At 37.0% G+C, this 20,741-nt stretch overlaps 3 protein-coding genes across 4 annotated transcripts in view; all 3 read left to right on the top strand.

The window, feature by feature from the left end:
* LOC306861610 (polyunsaturated fatty acid 5-lipoxygenase-like) overlaps positions 1-17,079 on the top strand; it is a 587,266-nt gene extending 570,187 nt beyond the window's left edge. The window contains exons 15-16 of the transcript XR_013783488.1: positions 16,186-16,278; positions 16,324-17,079. The gene's annotated coding sequence lies outside the window, so the exon portion shown is untranslated. The remainder of the gene's footprint in view (positions 1-16,185; positions 16,279-16,323) is intronic.
* Positions 3,924-9,361, top strand: LOC306861360 (uncharacterized protein). 2 transcript variants are annotated; one of them, XR_013783467.1, is made up of 3 exons: positions 3,924-3,996; positions 6,852-7,968; positions 9,200-9,361. XR_013783467.1 is itself a non-coding variant. In XM_079403580.1 (2 exons), exon 2 carries the CDS (start codon positions 6,854-6,856, stop codon positions 7,865-7,867), a length of 1,014 nt encoding a protein of 337 aa, XP_079259706.1. In that variant the 5' UTR covers positions 3,924-3,996; positions 6,852-6,853; the 3' UTR covers positions 7,868-9,361. The 2 variants fall into 2 exon arrangements, 1 of the variants encoding a protein (XP_079259706.1); XM_079403580.1 differs by having other exon boundaries at positions 6,852-9,361.
* LOC306861654 (uncharacterized protein) lies at positions 14,014-19,236 on the top strand. The gene is made up of 3 exons (XM_079404054.1): positions 14,014-14,070; positions 14,577-14,698; positions 17,957-19,236. The coding sequence occupies exons 2-3, from the start codon at positions 14,614-14,616 to the stop codon at positions 18,955-18,957; spliced, it is 1,086 nt and encodes a 361-aa protein (XP_079260180.1). The 5' UTR covers positions 14,014-14,070; positions 14,577-14,613; the 3' UTR covers positions 18,958-19,236.
* The last annotated feature ends 1,505 nt before the right edge of the window (positions 19,237-20,741 follow it).

The following is a 20,741-nucleotide window of genomic DNA, read 5'->3' as shown; positions in this document are numbered from 1 at the left end:
ATCTCAAACGCTCCACTTGTCTAGCTCTGAGTTAACTACTTTTTTCCTGGTTCATGACAGTTAGCGTATGTCGAAAAACTCCCATCTCATTTTCTCCTCCAACTCCTAAATCATCCTACATCGCACAGTTTTATACAGGGCTTTTGACCTTCTTTGTATTGTTAGTTTTAGTTTAGTTTATATATTGTGAACACATTTTTATTTAGTTTTATATAGTTTAGTTTCAGTTTTAGTTTTAATTAAAGTTTAGCAGAATCAACAGATCACTTCCAGAGCGAAGGCCAAAGAAAGACTTAGGCATAATTAGTAAGGCAAATATTTAGCGACACAAAATTAACGCATGCTAAGATTGATTAGATGGTAAAAGTATACAAATATAGGGTGATATCAGGTAAAATGGGCCATTTAAGGTTGAAGTGTGAATTGTGACATACCTTTTTCACATTTTATAACAGACAGCATGAAAAACAGAATCAGAAAGGAACATAAAGGAGATAGAAAGGATGTCCGCCAAGGGGTGAGAACGAAATAATTACGAAAACGATTATTTATTTTTGTTCATTATTATTTCATTTCAGTTAGTTTTTAAGTAACTGTTGTTAGTTTCGTTTCGTTTTTCAAATATTTTGTCAATTTTATTTCAGTTTACGAAATAGTTTTTTCATCAATCATTTTTGTCTTAGTTTTAGTTTTCGTTTACGAAAATAACCTTGGTTCACGCAGAGCTATACAAGAGGACGTTTAACCAGTCTTTTCGCTAGATAAGACCTTTCTTCCTCGGCTGGGATTGTTTAGATCCCTTTGAAGCTGCAATTAAACTGCATTTTGGAAGTTCAAACTCGGAGAGAAATTCTGAAATATTTCCCTCAAAAATCATAATTTCTTTCCGACTGAAGAAAGAAAGACATGGATATCTTGGATGACAAGGGGGTGAGTAACGTTACATTATCTGTAAATGTTTGTTCCAGAAGTGAACCTCTCCTTTCATCAGAGTGGAGTTGACGTACTGACTGTCACATATTCTCTATTTTGTTATACTATTAAGTTCTTGTTTTTATTTTCCAGTTACCCGTGTACTTTTCTGCGCCCTCATATACTTCAGGGACATATGCAAGCTGGAAATAGGTCATCTACTTTTCCACTGGTACAAGATGACCTGGTTCACCTTCAAAAAGACAGGTCCTTGCAGTATTTCCTGTTTTAAAATAATGGGCTAAAAGTTGGATTTTAGATTTAAAGAAAAATAAAAAACAAAATACCATAGTCAGTGTTCCATAAAAAAAAAAAGTCATTCCATGACTAGTAAAATAATCGCAATTTACTCTCTGTAAAATGGCGTAATCTGCAGGGTGATGGACACGGAGGTGGGTAACAAGGTTGGTGGTGTTGCCCCCCTTCGCACTGACTGTAGCCCGACACATTCTGCAGATTGGGCTGTCTAAGGAGCTGTTTCCTTTGAAGCCAAAATACTCCCATACTGGCAAACGTACTTTTTTGTGGTGTGGACAGAGCTTCTCACTCTCTCAGTAGCTGCGCACTCTACGCTTTCTTCTTGTTTGACAGGTGTCAGCGTTAACTAGTAAAACGTTATGCCACAGTAACACAATAACAACTAATGCAAGTAGGCTAATAAAAAAAGACTCACTCGTGTAATATATATAAATAAAAAGAGGAATAAAAAGTCTTATTCCTCTCAGCGCACCTCTTCCAGAAATGAAGTAGTCGATATTAAAAGTCTAGCAGCTTTGTTAATGGGGGCGTTTACATGCTTTCTGGTTATATATACACACACAAAACCTGAAACCAGAAGGTTTGTAAAACATTTAACTGATGAGTATTTTACACTTTAGATTAGGGGATGCAGAAAGATTTGTAATTGATTTATTCTTGTATTTACACAACAGGTTTTGAATATTTGTAGTGTTTACTGCGATGTAAGAGCTGACCGGTGAGGGTGTAGACAGATGTCTTCTCTAACACACATGGAGTATTTTAATGCTGTGCACCTGATGTGATCTTCAGTGGAGGGTCAAACCGGTTCACATTATCACTAGATCCCACACACTCCACACAGAACAAGTCTGTGCTGATGAGAGAAAGGCTTTAACACAACCCACTGGAATCCCCTGACTGTAAGCCATTTACACGTTTAATCATTTATTATCATTTTAAAAAATTGATTTAGCATAATTGTATATTTGTGACCCTGGACCACAATGTTTTTCAAAATTGAGACATATACAGCATCAATAAATAGTCTTTCCATTGATGTATGGTTTGTTAGGATAGCACAATATTTGTCTGAGATACAACTATTAGAAAATCTGGAATCTGAGGGAGTAAAAAAATCTAAATATTGAGAAAATCTCCTTTAAAGTTGTTCAAATGATGTTCTTAGCAATGCATATTACTAATCAAAAATGAAGTTTTGATATATTTACGGTAGAACATTTACTAAATATCTTTATGGAACATGATCTTTACTTAAATGTTCTAATGATTTTTGGCATAAAAGAAAAATCAATAATTTTGATCCATACAATGTATTTTTGGCTATTTCTAGACTGTGCTCCAGGGACACATTTGTGCTTTTTAACAGACCAGTTTACAACTTTAATGAAACATTTAACTTATATACCGATCATTTACTAATTACTTGATCATCATTTGTTCATGATTAACACGTTTATTGAGACAATAGTACAATTTCAATTAATAATAAGTTATTAATAATATATTAACTTGTAACTTATTAACCATTTACTAAGGATCTGTTTGATTATTTAAAATGCTATTTTTTAAGATAACTTGACAGATTTGTAAATCTACAAAACATAGATAACAATATTAACATATCACTTATTAAGCATTTATGAACACAGTCATGTTTAGTAAAATATTAGTTCATCATTAACTAATCACTTATAAATGACTTACAACTGAACATTATTATAGTGTTACCAAAACATGTCAATAATTGCAATTTATTAACAGATACAGCATCACTTTAACACTGAGGTTCAGATAGTATGCTACACTACCTCCACTGGTGTTACCAGGGACTCAAGGACAGCCTCTATACTGACAACCTTATGTCTTTTGACTGTAATTGCCAGAGGTGTCCCTGTCCTGGATGTATTTCTCTAGAAAGTTGAGGATGGACATAAACCTCCACCTGCGATTGCCTCTTGCTGCCCGTGAACCTGACCTCTTTCTCTCTTTTATACGTGTCCCTCAGGACGTTTCCGTATGGCAGTTCAGTGAATCGCCGTAACAGTGAGTCTGTTCAAATCCCTATAAAATCATAAATGATTCCCTTTGAGCTAAATTAAACTATTTCTTTAAATGACATATTAATATTACTTGTATTACGTTACAGCTGACTTCTGGAAAAGGGGACGTAACCAATGAGATCATTAAAACAGCAAGTCCCACCCCACAACTGGCAAAAATAAAAGTGTTCACATGAGCAAAAGCAAGCAGGTGAAAGAAACGTTTCTTTATTTTTACTGCAAGTATTGTAATTGTATTATCTATGAATTAAATGTTAATATTCTGTAAAGTCAGTTGACATTATAGAAGCTCAGCTATGTAGCGTATCCCTAAAAAAGGTGTTGATGTTAAAAACAAAACTTGTTTAATAATTTATAAATTCAGTAAAAGTGAACACAATATATAAACTGGAACGTCTGAGTTTAGTCTATTTTAGACTTTTAAGCTATCAGTACTTAAGTTAACGCACTGAAAAGACTAAAAAGCTCTTGCTTGCATTTAGATGCAAGAAAAAAACAAAAATTTAGTGGTATTATAATAATATAATAGCTTTCATCCTTTTAATTAATCCTTTATCTGAATATTTATTAGATTTTTTTTTCTCGAGCAGACGGGACTTTTATTTTGGCGTGGTGACGTCATAAAGCTGCGCTCTTCAGTGTTTAAACATGAACATCAATACAATATAACAGAGAACTGCGACAGTAACTAACAGCAGGAAAGGTGCGTCTGTGTCTCCTCGTTTATGCTTTAGCACACTTCACCAAACCAGCAAACCTTCATATTATTATTGGTGACATTAGAGCAAAATACATGGATATAATAAACTAACGTAAACAAGTCTTTGTTCTAATTATATTAAACGTTTTCATTTCATTCACATTTTTATCAAATATGGAAATCCTTAGAGGACAAAAATGTCAGTATAAAGAATACTTATATATTTAAAAACTCATAAGACCATAAAAATGTAAAGCGTGGAAGTACAGACTTAAAGTTTGGTCTTAAAGTTTTAAAAAAGAGAGGAAAAAATATTGTTCTATTAAATATAGAATGTGTATATATATACATACATAGCCTATATATACACAATATAGAAATACAGCAAAAGCAGAACACAGGAAAAAAGTGAGCATTTGCTTCTTAGACTATGGGCCAAATGTGAGGAAATGGTGCCATCTGTTAAACAAATGGTACAAATGTTCATTTTGAAGCATTGCTGACAGAATGAAAGTGTATTTAATGAATTTTCTAGTTCAATGGGCCTGGGATGAAACAGGATGCACAAGGGTTAATCGCTGTCTGTCCAGTTTATAATCTAGAGATAGAGCATGTTTGTCAAGACCCACACACACACAAAAATAAGCTTTTGGATTTATTTCTCATTAAACAATATATGCAACACAACTAAGAGTTCAATTCTGTCTAAATGAATTATTTAACTAATACAAATTCTGGTTGCACTTTATTCTGATAGTCCACTTTAGACATTCTGCTAACTATAAGTATCTTTGTAACTACATGTCTACTAACTCTCAGTAGGGTAGGTTTAGGGTTAGTACAATAAGTTAAATGTTACTCAATTTATTCACGTAAAGCTGTGCCTTAAACTATTTTAATGCACGATGTGGAGACGAAGAAACAGCCAACACAAAGTGTCCAGATATTCCAGATATGTTCATCATACCTGTGAGAGAAACACTTACCCAGAAGCCAGCTTTTAACATAACTGGTGCAGTTCTATTTACCAGCAGGATGCATAGTTAAAATGTCACACATTTAGACAAAGTCAGCACGCCACGGCTCCAAAAATGTCAATAATTTACTTGAGAGACACAAAACGTATTGGATTTACACCTTAGACATGCTTGGTTTGGCAGAATGAGAGCAAACTGCTCCTGTTATTATCACTGGAAAGCTGACAGCTCTGTTCATCCCGATCTCGTGAAGTTCTGCGATAACACAATCAATCTTTCATACTGTCTACACTTGTGTTATAATAAGAGGACTCGTGAGCACTAGTGATGCATGAAATGAAATGTGGGTGGATGATAAATCATTAATGATGCAGTATTACTTACATTCTCTAAAATACAAATGTGTTTTAAATGCATTGTCTTCATCAGACAGACACACAAATGTCATTTGTTTTAGTTTTTTGTGTGCGTTCTCTTGTTCAGGAAGTTGCAGTAACAGAAACAATGGCATTCCAGATCAAGTTTGAAGGGAGGAAAGCCTGTGTTTATGCTATGAAGTGTGAAATCTGCTCATATTAAATGTTCATTTAAAAGCAGCCTATTACCAGTGTATTATGTTACGGTTACCCCCTTACGGCTCTGACGAGGTTTTGTTCTGTCCTCCATGTGGTGCCAAATCACACCAGGAGCGAAGCAACTGAATTCACCAGACCACTATATATAATTACAGTATTATATTACAGTGTGGAAGATATGTGTCATGAGAGTCAGCCAGCACACCTGTTTCAAGATTGGAAACCGTATCACTCATTAGAACAGGGAGAAACCAAGAAATACATTTTTCTTAAATGTTTTGTTAAATCAAATGGCCAAAATCAGAGGCAAATCAGTGCTCGTTCACGCAAGTGACAATCACACAGTGTGACTTATACGCGATCTGAGAGCCCGTTAAATATTTGACAAGCTTTTATCTGGACTTGTTGGCGATTCAAAGTCCTGCTGTGTGAAATGAGTTCTGACTGAAACACACATCGGTGATGACTTACAGCCAATGAGAGAGCAAGATACAGGGCAGCGGGAAGTTCAGGGAGGAGTTATATGAAACACAGTGTGTGGACCAGACACGATTCTTCTATTGTGAAGTCATGCAGTATGTGATCCTCCTGCCGTCGATCCATCGTGCAGTGTGAACACAGCAGCAACTGAATGCTACCCCAGATAGTCACGCAGTGTGAAAACAACAATGATCCTTTTACAATCGTGCAGTGTGAGTGAACTCTGTATTAGGAGCAAAAATATGCCTTTTTGTAATTTATTGTGATAATTATCAATATGGCAAATTTTATTGTAAAAAAGTGTTTTTGGCAGTATTACCTTAGCATAATTAAAACGTGCAATAACATACACTTATGATCAGCAAATAACAGTCAAACACTGCAATTAAAAACTTTTTATTTTCAATAACAGCTGGGAAATTTCTCTGAATGTCAGACTTCCCTTGCTTTGGTTTTGTACAGTATAAAACCCATTTTGATGTTTTATGAATATTTGATGACTCGTTAAATCCCAGAACCTGTGGTATATTTTTGATCTCCCAGCAAAGATAAAACCGCTTGATCCCGTTGGATTTGTGTCGGGATCCCAATCAAGCGCTCTACTGTGGGTTTTAAAAGGTTTGAGAACTGCCAGCTTGAAAGTATTTGGGACATGTCCTAAACAAAGCAAAGATTTAACAATATTAACGAGGCTCTGAGATTCACCTTTTTCAGTTGTTTAGTGGATACAGGATCTAGCATATGTGATGTTTTACATGTCTGAAGGCTTTCACGTCTTTCTGCCGTTAAACTGGTGTTAACTTGTTTTTGTTTCTTTTCACCTTAGACATGATGGCACTGAAAGAGGAGAGTCAAGAACTGAATGAAGTGGAAGAGAAATATCATGATTTCATGGCTGGAGAAAAACCTTTTTGTTGCTCACCAACTCAGAGCGCAACAGAAACGGCAAACGTTCAAGTCCAGTTGAGTGTTCACACCAGAGAAAACCCTTTAACCTGTCCACAGTGTGGAAAGAGTTTCCCTGAAAAAGAAGCCCTTAAAGTCCATTTGAACATGCATGCGGGAGAGAAACGGTTCGTATGTCCTCAGTGTGGAAAGAGTTTCAATAGAAAAGAAAGCCTTAAATGCCACTTGAATATCCACACCGGACAGAAGCCTTTCACCTGTCCTCAGTGTGGAAAGAGTTTCACTCGAAAAGACAGCTTTAGAGTCCACTCGAAAATCCACACGGGAAAGAAACCGTTCATCTGCCCTCAGTGTGGAAAAAGCTTTAAACAGACAAATGAACTTAGTGTTCACTTGAGAGTTCACACCGGAGAGAAGCCTCACAGCTGCAAACTGTGTGGGAAGAGCTTCGCACAGAAAGGCAATCTTATGACTCACATGAGAGTTCACACCGGAGAAAAGCCCTTCATCTGCTCTCAGTGTGGAAAGAGTTTCAAACACAAAACACAACTTGATGCCCACATGACAAACTACACTGGAGAGAAGCCTTTTATGTGTGATCAGTGTGGAAAGAGCTTCACACAAAGAGAGGTTTTTAAGACTCACATGAGAGTTCACACCGGAGAGAAGCCATACATGTGTGATCGGTGTGGAAAGTGTTTCAGATATAGAGACAGCTTTACTCATCACATGAGGATTCACGCTGGAGAAATCCCTTTCATATATCGTGAGTGTGAAACCAGTTTTAAGGATCATGTAAAAACTGTCACCAGAGAGAAGCCTTACAAGTGTCTTCAGTGTGAAAAGAGTTACACGACTAAAAAAAGCCTGAAACGGCATTTCCAAACTCATTCTGGAAAAACACTGCCGCTTTCCTCTGTGTCAGAAGAGCTTTAGAAAAAGGAGTAATTTCAATATTCAATGTAATAAAAATCACACTTAGAAAAACAAGTTTATTCAAGAGTGCTATTAGTATACTTTGAAACTACAAATAAAGTGTATTTTACTAATGAAGTATACTAGTTTATAGTATATACACTGACCTAAAGGATTATTAGGAACACCATACTAATACTGTGTTTGACCCCCTTTCGCCTTCAGAACTGCCTTAATTCTACGTGGCATTGATTCAACAAGGTGCTGAAAGCATTCTTTAGAAATGTTGGCCCATATTGATAGGATAGCATCTTGCAGTTGATGGAGATTTGTGGGATGCACATCCAGGGCACGAAGCTCCCGTTCCACCACATCCCAAAGATGCTCTATTGGGTTGAGATCTGGTGACTGTGGGGGGCATTTTAGTACAGTGAACTCATTGTCATGTTCAAGAAACCAATTTGAAATGATTCGAGCTTTGTGACATGGTGCATTATCCTGCTGGAAGTAGCCATCAGAGGATGGGTACATGGTGGTCATAAAGGGATGGACATGGTCAGAAACAATGCTCAGGTAGGCCGTGGCATTTAAACGATGCCCAATTGGCACTAAGGGGCCTAAAGTGTGCCAAGAAAACATCCCCCACACCATTACACCACCACCACCAGCCTGCACAGTGGTAACAAGGCATGATGGATCCATGTTCTCATTCTGTTTACGCCAAATTCTGACTCTACCATCTGAATGTCTCAACAGAAATCGAGACTCATCAGACCAGGCAACATTTTTCCAGTCTTCAACCGTCCAATTTTGGTGAGCTCGTGCAAATTGTAGCCTCTTTTTCCTATTTGTAGTGGAGATGAGTGGTACCCGGTGGGGTCTTCTGCTGTTGTAGCCCATCCGCCTCAAGGTTGTGCGTGTTGTGGCTTCACAAATGCTTTGCTGCATACCTCGGTTGTAACGAGTGGTTATTTCAGTCAAAGTTGCTCTTCTATCAGCTTGAATCAGTCGGCCCATTCTCCTCTGACCTCTAGCATCAACAAGGCTTTTTCACCCACAGGACTGCCGCATACTGGATGTTTTTCCCTTTTCACACCATTCTTTGTAAACCCTAGAAATGGTTGTGCGTGAAAATCCCAGTAACTGAGCAGATTGTGAAATACTCAGACCGGCCCGTCTGGCACCAACAACCATGCCACGCTCAAAATGGCTTAAATCACCTTTCTTTCCCATTCTGACATTCAGTTTGGAGTTCAGGAGATTGTCTTGACCAGGACCACACCCCTAAATGCATTGAAGCAACTGCCATGTGATTGGCTGATTAGATAATTGCATTAATGAGAAATTGAACAGGTGTTCCTAATAATCCTTTAGGTGAGTGTATAAACTCGTATACTGTACTTTTCAGAACTATACCTAAGTATACTTGATTAAACTGACAGTCTAAATATGTTTGGCCTATACTTGCACTCAATCTTTGATTGAGATATACTGAAACGTATAATAAAGTATTCTAAATACACTTGGCTTGTAGTTGTGTTTACTCACATTCAATCTCCAAATTAACAGAATTAAATATTTTAACAACGTTAAACTGAAAATATTAATCTCATGCTTTAACGCACTAATTTTGACATCAATATATATATTTTTTAAACTTACACATTGATAAAAAAAATGCAGCTAGATTAAAAAAATTGTTTTTGTTGTTTGTGTTTTTATAGCTGGTGCTCAGATATTTCTTTTGGTATATTGTAAGTTCTCACCAGATCCCAGCTTACAACTATTTAACTAGAAAACATTTAGAATACCTACAAGTTCACTTGTATAGTTGCCGTACAAATGAAAAATAAAAGTTATAAACTAGTTGTATACTCAGAGTTTCCTACTGTTACCTTTAAAGTACACTTAAACATATGTTTCTATATACTAAAAAGTGGGCCAATTTAGTTCCTAGTACTGAAATAGAACACTTACAAGTACTGTACTGGTGCATTGACATTAGTATACCTACTACATCAAATATACTTGAGCTTTGCTGAGATATTCCTATAAGTAACCAATTAAGTATACTTATTTTTTGTAAGGCTATGGCAATAGAATATGGGTGCTTCTCAAAATAGAAGTGTGCATCCTTCTGAGGCTGTAGGCTGTAGGACTCTTCAGAATTAAACGCTGTCTAGTAAGTACACATGGCCACTTCACATGTTCCCGCCCCCATGGTCACGGCACGAACATATTATCAAAACTCGGTAAAGTATTTTGTATTAAAAGTATTATCTTTTTATTTACTGGCTTTTAATGCAGTACAATGAATGACAATTGCCAGTGGCTTACATGATTGGCAGTTAAGTGTTTAGAGATGAATTTATACCAAAACAAAAGCTAACACGTATGACTTTTTGTCTTACATTTCATAATGAACTCAGACAAGCTCAGTGCAGACTCATTTTCTGTCAGTTCTTGGGGGTTTCTTAGTCAGAAGGCTGCATATCAAACGTGCCGAAGGCCGTCTCAAGTTGAAGGATCCTGGGAAGGCAGCCTTTGTTTCACTCCCTTTATCAGAATCAGAATCAGAATCAGAAAGAGCTTTATTGCCAAGTGTGTTTGCACACACAAGGAATTTGTCTTGGTGTTATGAGCTTCCAGTACAGAAAGTACAAACATAGTGCAGACAACATATAATTAAGGTGATAAAGAACACTAATGAAGAGAATATACAATAATTAAGAATAACAATAGTAATAAAAATAAAAATATACAGAAAAGAGACATGACCATAGACAGGACTGTGAATGTGCATGTGTCCTATGTACAGATGAAGGTTTGATGGGTTATTTACAGATGTACAGTACCGGGGTGTGTTATGTGTTGTTCAGGTGGGATACGGCCTGGGGGAAAAAACTGTTCTTGTGTCTGGCTGTTCTGGTGCTCAGTGATCTGTAGAGCCGGCCAGAGGGCAACAGTACAAAGAGAGAGTGAGCTGGGTGTGAGGGGTCCAGAGTGACTTTCTTAGCCCTTTTCCTCACTCTGGAGGTGTAAAGTTCTTGAAGGCTGGGCAGAGGGGCACCGATAATCCTCTCAGCAGTCCTAACTGTCCGTTGTAGTCTTCTGATGTCTGTTTTGGTAGCTGAACCAAACCAAACAGTTATAGAAGAACGTAGGACAGACTCGATGATTGCAGAGTAGAACTGTTTCAGCAGCTCCTGAGGCAGGTTGAACTTCCTTAGCTGGCGGAGGAAATACAGCCTCTGCTGGGCCTTTTTCGCAATAGAGTCAATGTGATTGTCCCACTTCAGGTCCTGGGAGATGGTGGTGCCCAGGAATCTGAATGACTCCACTGCGGTCACAGTGCTGTTCATGATGGTGAGTGGGGGGAGAGCAGGGGGGTTTCTCCTGAAGTCCACTATCATCTCCACAGTTTTGAGCGTGTTCAGCTCCAGGTTGTTAAGGCTGCACCAGACAGCCAGCTGCTCAACCTCCTGTCTGTAAGCAGACTCGTCACCGTCCTTGATGAGGCCTATGACTGTGGTGTCGTCCGCAAACTTCAGGAGCTTGACAGAGGGATCCTTTGATGTGCAGTCATTCGTGTAGAGGGAGAAGAGCAGTGGGGAGAGAACGCAACCCTGAGGGGCGCCAGTGCTGATGGTGAGAGTCCTGGATGTGAGTTTGCCCAGCCTCACTAGCTGCTGCCTGTCTGTCAGGAAGCTGGTGATCCACTGACAGATGGAGGAGGGCACAGAGAGCTGTCTCAGTTTGTCTGAGAGAAGGTCAGGTATGATGGTATTGAAGGCCGAGCTGAAGTCCACAAATAAGATCCTTGCATAATTCCCAGGTTTGTCGAGGTGTTGCAGGATGTAATGCAGTCCCATATTGACAGCGTCATCCACAGACCTGTTTGCTCTATAGGCAAACTGAAGAGGATCCAGCAAGGGTCTAGTGATGTCCAGCCTGTACTGTAGGATGGATCAGGTGTATCTTCCGTGGCCTTCAATTACCCACAGTCCTTTGCACATTTCAGAATTAATGGCGGGAAGTGAGTCAGCATCGAGCAAATCCCAATTTGTTATAAAATGCAAGAGAATTTTCAGAGATGAAGGCACTTGTGTTTTCTTGTAAATGTCTTGTTTTGTTGTTGATCACAGTATTGATCACATACTGGTAAACTACACATGCTGTAAAGCACTGGGAGTTCATTAATATACAGACTTTAAGCAAGTATTTTTAATAGTATAAATCATTAATGTGATAAAGTAATCAAGCAGTTTTCGGGCACTTCTGTAGTATTTTTGTTCCAACTATGGAAGTCAATGGTGTCCAAAATTTGTTTGGTTACTTTTGTGTTCAGCAGAGCAAAGAAATAACATATTTAAACTATACCTTTAAATATGTATGAATACTGCGGACCTATAGTGGATTGTTGTGTTTGTTGCCATTGTTTTACTTTATGCATTCATTTCAAGAAGGAAACATATATTGTGTAAAGGAGGGATGGTAATTACTAAGCAGCAATGAAAACAACCTTTAAAATATGCCATACATATAGGGATCTAACGATTCACTCAACTCATGATTCGATTTGATTCACAATTTTTATTTTTTTACAAAATTAGATTTACGACAAATTATAAATTAAGTGTGTCCTTTTATTATTAATTGGCAAAAATACAGCACGTTTCTTTGTGAAATTGAAGTATAACACTATAATAATATACTAATATTTGCATCTTATTGCTCTTTTGTTGGTTTTGATTGCTTCTATTCTCCTCATTTGTAAGTCGATTTGGATAAAAGCATCTGCTAAATAACAAAATCTCTTCATATAAACAAAATAAGGCTTTGTCTGTGCTCTTTCCATTTAAAATTAGAGGCAACCACTGCATTATAATCATGATCCAAACAAAGATGCTGCATACATGCAACCCGAGCAGATTTTAATCTAAATTAGATTGTATCATTTCAAAATTAAAAACAGAATGGTCTGACTTCAGTTTTGTGAAACTATACATTAATAATATCTGCATGAAACGGCAGACGAGCTGAATGAGTCTCTGCCAGCAGGTGGCGCTTTAAGCATTAACACTCATGAGCTTTAATATGCATTATACAGAGACCAGATGAAAAGACAATACCATCTAAAGACAGTAAGTTCTCCTCAGACATACAGTACAATCATATAACTGAACCCCTAACTGAATCATGATTTGTTTAGCATCTCAACCGATATGAATTGTCACATATATGAATCGATTTTCAACCGGCTCGCAGTTCATCGTTACATCCCTACATACATATAGAAAAACAGAAATAGATGCCCAAACTAACCTCTCCTTTGAGCTTTGACACGTCCTTGATTGCAGGTATTTAGGAATCATGCTTCTCATACTATTTATCTCTGAAAAACAATTCTACAGCCAGTTATTCTGCTTTAAAAATACCTTCAAATCTTTGTGTATCGTTTATGAACAAGTGACTTCTTAAAAAAATCTTAACCTGACATTTATTGAACTAGCAGATTTGACTACATATAACAAACACACAATCACACATAGATATTGCAGTTTGCACTGGACTCTGGAACATTTCACAATCAAAAAAGAAAAATCATTGATATATATATAAAAACAAAGTGTTACATTGATGTGTGCGATTCATACTCGCAGAAGAAGATATGCTGTCAGTCTTAATCAGATCAGATCCCATCTTTCCTCGCCTGTACTATCCTCTTGACTTCAGTAAACAGCTCTCGTGCACTCCTACAGGTCCTGTAAAATAATGATGCAAATTCTGTGGAGTTGGTGTGAATGGTGTTCACGTTCACTCATCAGTGAGTAATTTGAATCACTACATAGACACATCGTCACACAAATAACCCTCAACGTTGAAGAACTGACAAAAAATGAGGCTTTTGTCGTTCTTTCATTAGTAGTTCTGAATACTTTCAGCACATTGTTGGACATGTCTTTCAAGAACTCAACTCATCTGTCACCTTTTTTTTAATATATATAAGATTCAAGATTTTTATTTGTCATATACACAATTATACAGAGTATAGCCAGCAGCGAAATGTAGGTAAATATTGTATAATAAATGTAGGTAAGTATAATATTGTATATTAAGTATACACTGTGATTTTATCCTGTGAGCAGGACTTTTATTTTGGCGGCGTGACGTAACAAGGCTGCGCCGCGCTCGCGCATCTGTTGAGATTCGGCTGAAGAAAGGTTTGTGTATTTAAACATTTAAAGTTTTTAAATTAATGCAGCACTTTTATATTTGTTCAAACTGTTTAAAATGGCTTAATTGCTATGAGATATAACTTCGTAATACTGTATCTAACATGCACATAATTGTGTGTAAATAAAACCTTCTCATCTGAGTCACAGAGAAGGCTGATTTCTCTCCCTGTATCGTGCATCAGTTTAAATAAACATGATTCCGTCATGCACTGATGAGGTGAAACGGAGCTTTTCAAACGAGTCAATTGAGTCATTTCCGCTAAATGATTCACTCGAATCCCTGCACACTGATCGAAACAATAACATTTACACTCGTATACCAAACCTTTTAATATTGTTATTATGAAATCAAATCTACACATCATTAAGAACCAAATATAAATGACTTGTGAACTTTGTAATCCCCCCCCCCCTTCATTTTCTAGAGCTTTTTTGGCTGATCATGTCATTTAGTTTGGATTTTTTTTCTTTCACAAATGGTCTAAACACAGGAAAACTGGTGAAGCAGCACGAGACACTGTTATAAAGATGGAGTTTATTAAAGAGGAGAGAGAAGACATGACGATTGAAGAAGCATTCAGAGACAAACATGAAGATCCTGAGACACAAACAGGTGTGTTTTCATTCATTTGATCCTTAATTTAACATGTCCAGCTCTGCAGAAATTAATGATATTTTAGAAGAATGTCTTAAGAGTGTTGGAATTAAAGTATTTTATTTGACACCAAGCGTGTTGACGTCACATGACCAGACAAAAACTAATGCCTGAGAGTTTACTACTTTCACGTTTGCATTTATTACAACATTATATATTAACCCTAAAAAGGGCAAAACCATAAAGAGACATCAGAAAATGTAATTTAGTGCTATTTTCCATCTTATCGGAACTCAAATAGCCTACAATTTCATGATTTTTTTATTTTCAAAACTCGACTCTTATTTTCAGGATACGTCGCCCCTTTGGGGGTATAAATTCACTGAAAACAGAAACACAGAATCGTTACCAAATATGGAACCTTGACTGTAAGACCTTTACAACAATATGTGTTATGTCAAGATTACAAAAAGATGAGATTTTCTAAAACACAAGCCACAAAATAACTAAGCTATATGTTTTAATATCTTGATTTATAACCCTAAAAGGGCGACGTATCCCCTGATTTACAAACATTTAGAGACAGATTACAAAAAATGTAAGCATTTAATTCATACAATTTCAGTGTATGCCTTATAAACTAAGGCCAAACAACAGCTTTTTAAATGTGTAAGTCCCCTCCAACATGTGTAAATATGTGAAATAAATCAACTTTTATCGGAGTAAAATGTAGAAATGTAGAACAAAAGTCACCATATCTTAATATTCACAACAATGAAACTAAGAAATAAGACCTATAATTTCACTGCTTCTCAAATGTTTGAATCCCCAGATATGTTGCCCCTTTTAGGATTAAAATTGGGGAAAATAATGCAGAAGTAGCCAAAACACTTAACCTTAATCCCAGTGTCTGCTTCTGAACGGGATCTTCTGAGTTAGATAGTAATTGCTCAGACTGTGTCTGGATGGTCTGTGGCTTTCACAGTTGTAATGACTACCTATATTACTTTCTTAAAATATATAAAAAATGATTTACTTGAAGCAATAAAATAAGATTTAAAAAAAAAGCATAGGACCTAATACCGAGCCCTGTGGCACTCCATACTTGTGTCTGATGAGATCTGATCATAGGCGTAATTTACGGGTGGGACGGGTGGGACATGTCCCCACCACTTTTTACCAGGCTCGATATTGTCCCCACCACTTTTAAAAAGTAACTGAAAAATAGATTGCGTAAGGTATGTATTAAAGGAAAAGCACCATCTACAAATCGGCACTCTTCATAATCTAATTCATTCATTTAACAAGTTTTTCCACCGGTCAGAAGCTTTTCAACATCCTCAAAGATGAATATTAAGTCTCGTTGTGAAACTATCGCGAGATACGCGATATGCGTCATGGGATATGTAGTTTCCTTTCCCTATAATTAATTAGTCTACAGATCCTGTACCTCTTTTAAAATTTATTTGTAGTCTACAATGTTAATACTGTATTTCAGTCTTAAGGTCTCTGCACATTGAGTCCGAAATTTTCGCATGCGTTTTTTCGCATTCGCAAACTTAAAAATTCGTCACGCACAGAGACCTTGCACACTGTAAGTAAGTCGTGACGTATTGTCAAGTACGTCAAGTATTGTCACTGAGTCCAATGCGTTTTAATTAATCCGTTGCGAAATAATTCGCAAAACTATACAAAATGTCTTCAAGCAGTGAGGATGATTTTGTTGGCCTCTCTCTTTTTAAAAAAAGAAAAAGGAAATATTGGGTCCATCCAATCCTTAGATTGTGCAGAGAGGAAGGAGAGTTCCACCTCCTTATCAAAGAGCTGCGGGATTATCCCGAGAGATTCAAAGTTTATTTCAGGATGTCAGTGCCTCAGTTTGATACTTTGCTAGCGATACTGAATCCACATATTAAAAAGAAGACCACCAATTTCTGTGAACCAATTGATCCTGAACAGAGACTGTCTGAGGTATGGACACACACACACACACACACACCCCCCGAACTGCGGCATCGGAAAGGTGCGCGCCAGGCATAAAAAAATAGGCAACAGCAGTTCTTTATATTCTGTATCTTTGTATTCCGCAATTTGTTTGTCATAAAGTGCTCTGTGCTGCAAGACGAAGTGTATTAATTTGTCTGACACCATTTTGGATTTTGGCTTTCGCTTGTACGGTGGCTCTGAATGGTCAAAACACCTTCTCAAAGCATCTCAAAATGCTTTATACGGATGCGAAAAACGCAAAAAAATCGAACCCGATCCGAATGTTTTTTGACGGACGACAATTTCGGAGGCAGTGTGCAAACGTGATTGACAACGTGAGGTCGTATTTATTTTTCAACGTGCGAAAATTTCAGACGAAAAATTCGGACTCAGTGTGCAATGGCCTTTACTGTGCGTGGCTGCTTCACTAAAAAGCTTCTTATATCACTTCCACGCTTTCTTTTGGACATTTTGTTGATGTTTTAACATTTATGCTATAGGTAGCAACATTTACCGTTAACTAGCCTTTACATGTGGGGTGGGGGAGGAAAAAATAGAGCTTTTATAAAAACGTCATAAAAAAAAAGATTCATCAAAACAATTTCATTTATTTAATTAATAAAGGTAGTTTAACTATTTCAAACACAAATGAACTCTCATTCATGTTTTACACAAGGTTTTGCGTAGTTCAGGATTGGTTAAATTATTTGATTGGATGAGGAAACATTTTGTGGGCTTGTCTTGACTCTTGACGTAATGTTGATTCTTCGTTCAGCGCGTGCATTGATCACACCTACTTTTAGCAAGTTGTCCTTTTAGCAAGTTGTTCCACATTGTGAATGTTACGTTTTTCTTATTTGGATGTTTATAGACATATTTGTGAATGTGATGCATGTGTGGAAATTAAGTGCATTTCCAACTCTGAACTCAGTCCCCAAGTAAATTCGGTTATTAAATAAACAAATATCAAAACGTTTTGTGCGGTGTCCCCACCACTTTTTAAAGCAAAGTTACCCCACTGGATCTGATGAGCTTTTTTTCTGATAAGTTAGACATAAATGGTAGATTTGGGGTTAGTTTATTCCTAACCATTTTCTTGTAACATAAATTTAGTTTTTTTTTGATAACGTGTTTGATAGCTCCCAGTTTCTAAGTAATTTGGATATGTCCTAAAGAATGGAATGTGGCTATAGCATACATGTTGTTGGTTTCGATGCATTACATATCTAAAAGTTTTGATGTCTGTTGCTTTGTGCTATTAAACTGGCAAAATTTGTCTTTTCACCTTAGACCTGATGGTGCTGAAAGAGGAGAATCTAGAACTGAATGAAATGGAAGATAACAATGAATTTAAGAAACATGATTTCATGACTGGAGAAAAATCTTTTAGTTGCTCAAAGACTCGAAGAAGAGCTCAAAAGTCTGGAACGAGAAGACATTTTATCTGCCAACAGTGTGGAAAAAGTTATGATCAACATAGATGTCTCAAAGTCCACATGCATAATCACACAGGAGAGAGGCCTTTTGCCTGCCAGCAGTGTGGAAAACGTTTCCCTCGAAAAGAAAACCTCACAGTCCACATGAAAATTCACACTAGAGAGATCCAATTCACCTGCCAACAGTGTGGAAAGAGCTTCATCTATAAAGCAAATATGAAAGCCCACATGAAAATTCACACTGGAGAGAAACCTTTTGCCTGCCAACAGTGTGGAAAAAGGTTCATTCGAAAATCAAGCCTTAAAACTCATATGGCAATTCACACTGGAGAGAAACCTTACACCTGCCCTCAGTGTGGGACAAGTTTTGCACAAAACGGCACACTTAATGCCCACATGAGAATTCACACTGGAGAGAAGCCGTTTGTATGCAGTTATTGTGGAAAGAGTTTCAGGTTTACAGTAACCCTTAACAGGCACGTGAAGACTCACACAAGAGAGAAGGGTTTTAGATGTCATCAGTGTGGAAAGAGTTTCACAGATGAGAGACGCCTGCAGAGTCATGTAAACTCTCATATCGCACAGATGCCTTTCATGTGCCGTCACTGTGGAAGGGGTTTCGAACACAAATCCAGCCTCGGTATCCACATGAGAGTTCACACTGGAGAAAAGCCTTTCACCTGCCAACAGTGTGGGAAGAGTTTTGCACTTAAAGGAAACCTACAGACTCACACGAGGCTTCACACCGGAGCGAACCCTGTCTCGTGTCTTCATTGTGAAAAACGTTTCAAAAACCAAACAGAGCTCAAATGTCATTTGCAAACTCATTCTGGAAAGAAATTGCAGGGTTCTTAGGGCAAGAAGTTTACAAAAAGGAGTCATTTCAAAAATCACCTGTGCATTCTCTCTGGAGGAAGGTGATTTAATCGTGACCAGTGTTATTAAACCGTTCTTTCATCACATGTGATGCAGATGTGAAACCATGTTCTTTTTCTTTTTGTGGAAACAGTTTTAATGCAAACTAATTTACCAGCATTATTGTTGAAACAACATTAACAATTAAAATGCTACACTAACACTTTCCTCCCAATTACAATGTGAAAATCACTTAGAAAATAAAGTGACTTTACTGGGAATGTGTCGTTTGTATTTTATTTAAAATGTTGAACATAATTGATTAAAAAAAAAAACTTTAGGGTACACTTTATTTTAAGGTGTCCTTGTTACTGAGTAATATTAATTAGCTACATGTACTTACTATATGGTCAGTGTTGGGACTAGGGTTTGGTTTAGGATTACTATTATAATAGTAAGTACATGTAACGTGTAACAAGGACACCTTCATAATAAAGTAGTTTATTTCAAATGTCTTTAAAACATGCAGTTTCCATCAGTGTTTCATTTTCATTGTTTCCAGAAACAGTCTTGATCTAACGAAGTACTGGTGTAAGGATGCACCCAGACTGGCCCAAAGACAGATCGCAGATGGTGGGTGAAGGTGTAATGCGTGTAGGTCTTTTACTCGTGCTTCTGCAAAGTTCACTTGATTTAGTTTCAACTTTAGTCTAGCTCCATGTTCATTCTGACTCCAATTTCAAGTGATCATTACATTTAAGTAATATATCTAATTAAAACTGATCACAAATATCAATTGTTTATTCATTTAGATGTTCGATTATTCTGGAAATCCCATACTTTCAATTATTCGTTCAGCAAGGACCTGATATCACTTAGATATACACAGATATAATATAAGTGAATATGTATAATATCTTGTAGATCCTCACTTGGCCAACGGTGAACACACAGACACAAATATGCCAGTTCTGATCTTACGCAGAGGATTCAGAGAATTGTTTAAAACAACTGAAATACTATTTGGCCAGTGGAAATCTATTCTATAATATTTATCTGAGAACTATTTTAAACCGTTTTATGGATATTTTGATGTATTTACTCTAAAAAAATGAGGATGGATGACTGGATGATTTTTATTAATGTGTTTTAATTTGAATGCAATAAATGGCGTTTTTTTTGTCCGTATCTCATATTTCCTTAATGTCTTGTACCTTTGACCATAGACATAATAAATACTTTTATTTATTTTATGTATTATTTATTATGCTTTTGATGAGGTTATACATAGTAAAACTAGGCTATGTACGCAAAATCCAGCTTTTGTGTGTACTTACACTTTTACGATGAAATCTAAGGAGAGTTTTATAAATGAGACCCCTGGGACCCCATACAGTAGGTAGTCAACCAGAATGCCTATTACCATCAAATACAAATCACTCAGATGTGAAAGTCGTTCACGAAATCATCACCAGGTGGCGCAAAGGGACGATTCAAAAACTTGTTCAGTAAAGTGGAAATGTGAAATAGAGGTCTGCGCAGGACAGTTTTTCAGTCCCACTCCCGCGAGGTTATATTCCACACCCACCCGCTACTGCTATATATTCCTCTTTGTTCTGTCCGCTTAGAAATATTTTCTTCCTGACCCGACCGTTCTCGTTAAATTTAGATCTCGTTTCCAGAATCTCACATTTAAATTTCTGCTACTGAAAGAGAGATAGGCTAACAAATAAAAGTGTAGGGGGGAACGGGGCACAAAGTAACACTTTTTGACTTTCTCAAAC

Source organism: Barbus barbus (genome assembly GCF_936440315.1).
Source record: "Barbus barbus genome assembly, chromosome: 42".
Lineage (NCBI taxonomy): Eukaryota > Metazoa > Chordata > Actinopteri > Cypriniformes > Cyprinidae > Barbus > Barbus barbus.
The sequence above is the reverse complement of the archived record's forward strand: the minus strand, read 5'-3'. Positions and strand labels throughout refer to the sequence as shown.

What these genes read in the sequence shown, in the direction of transcription:
- LOC306861654 (XM_079404054.1), top strand. Translation starts at nt 14,614, where the DNA reads ATGGAGTTTATTAAAGAGGAGAGAGAAGACATGACGATTGAAGAAGCA. An exon ending in AGATCCTGAGACACAAACAG is followed by an intron (nt 14,699 to 17,956) that starts GTGTGTTTTCAT and finishes TTTTCACCTTAG; the next exon opens with ACCTGATGGTGCTGAAAGAG.
- LOC306861360 (XM_079403580.1), top strand. Translation starts at nt 6,854, where the DNA reads ATGATGGCACTGAAAGAGGAGAGTCAAGAACTGAATGAAGTGGAAGAG.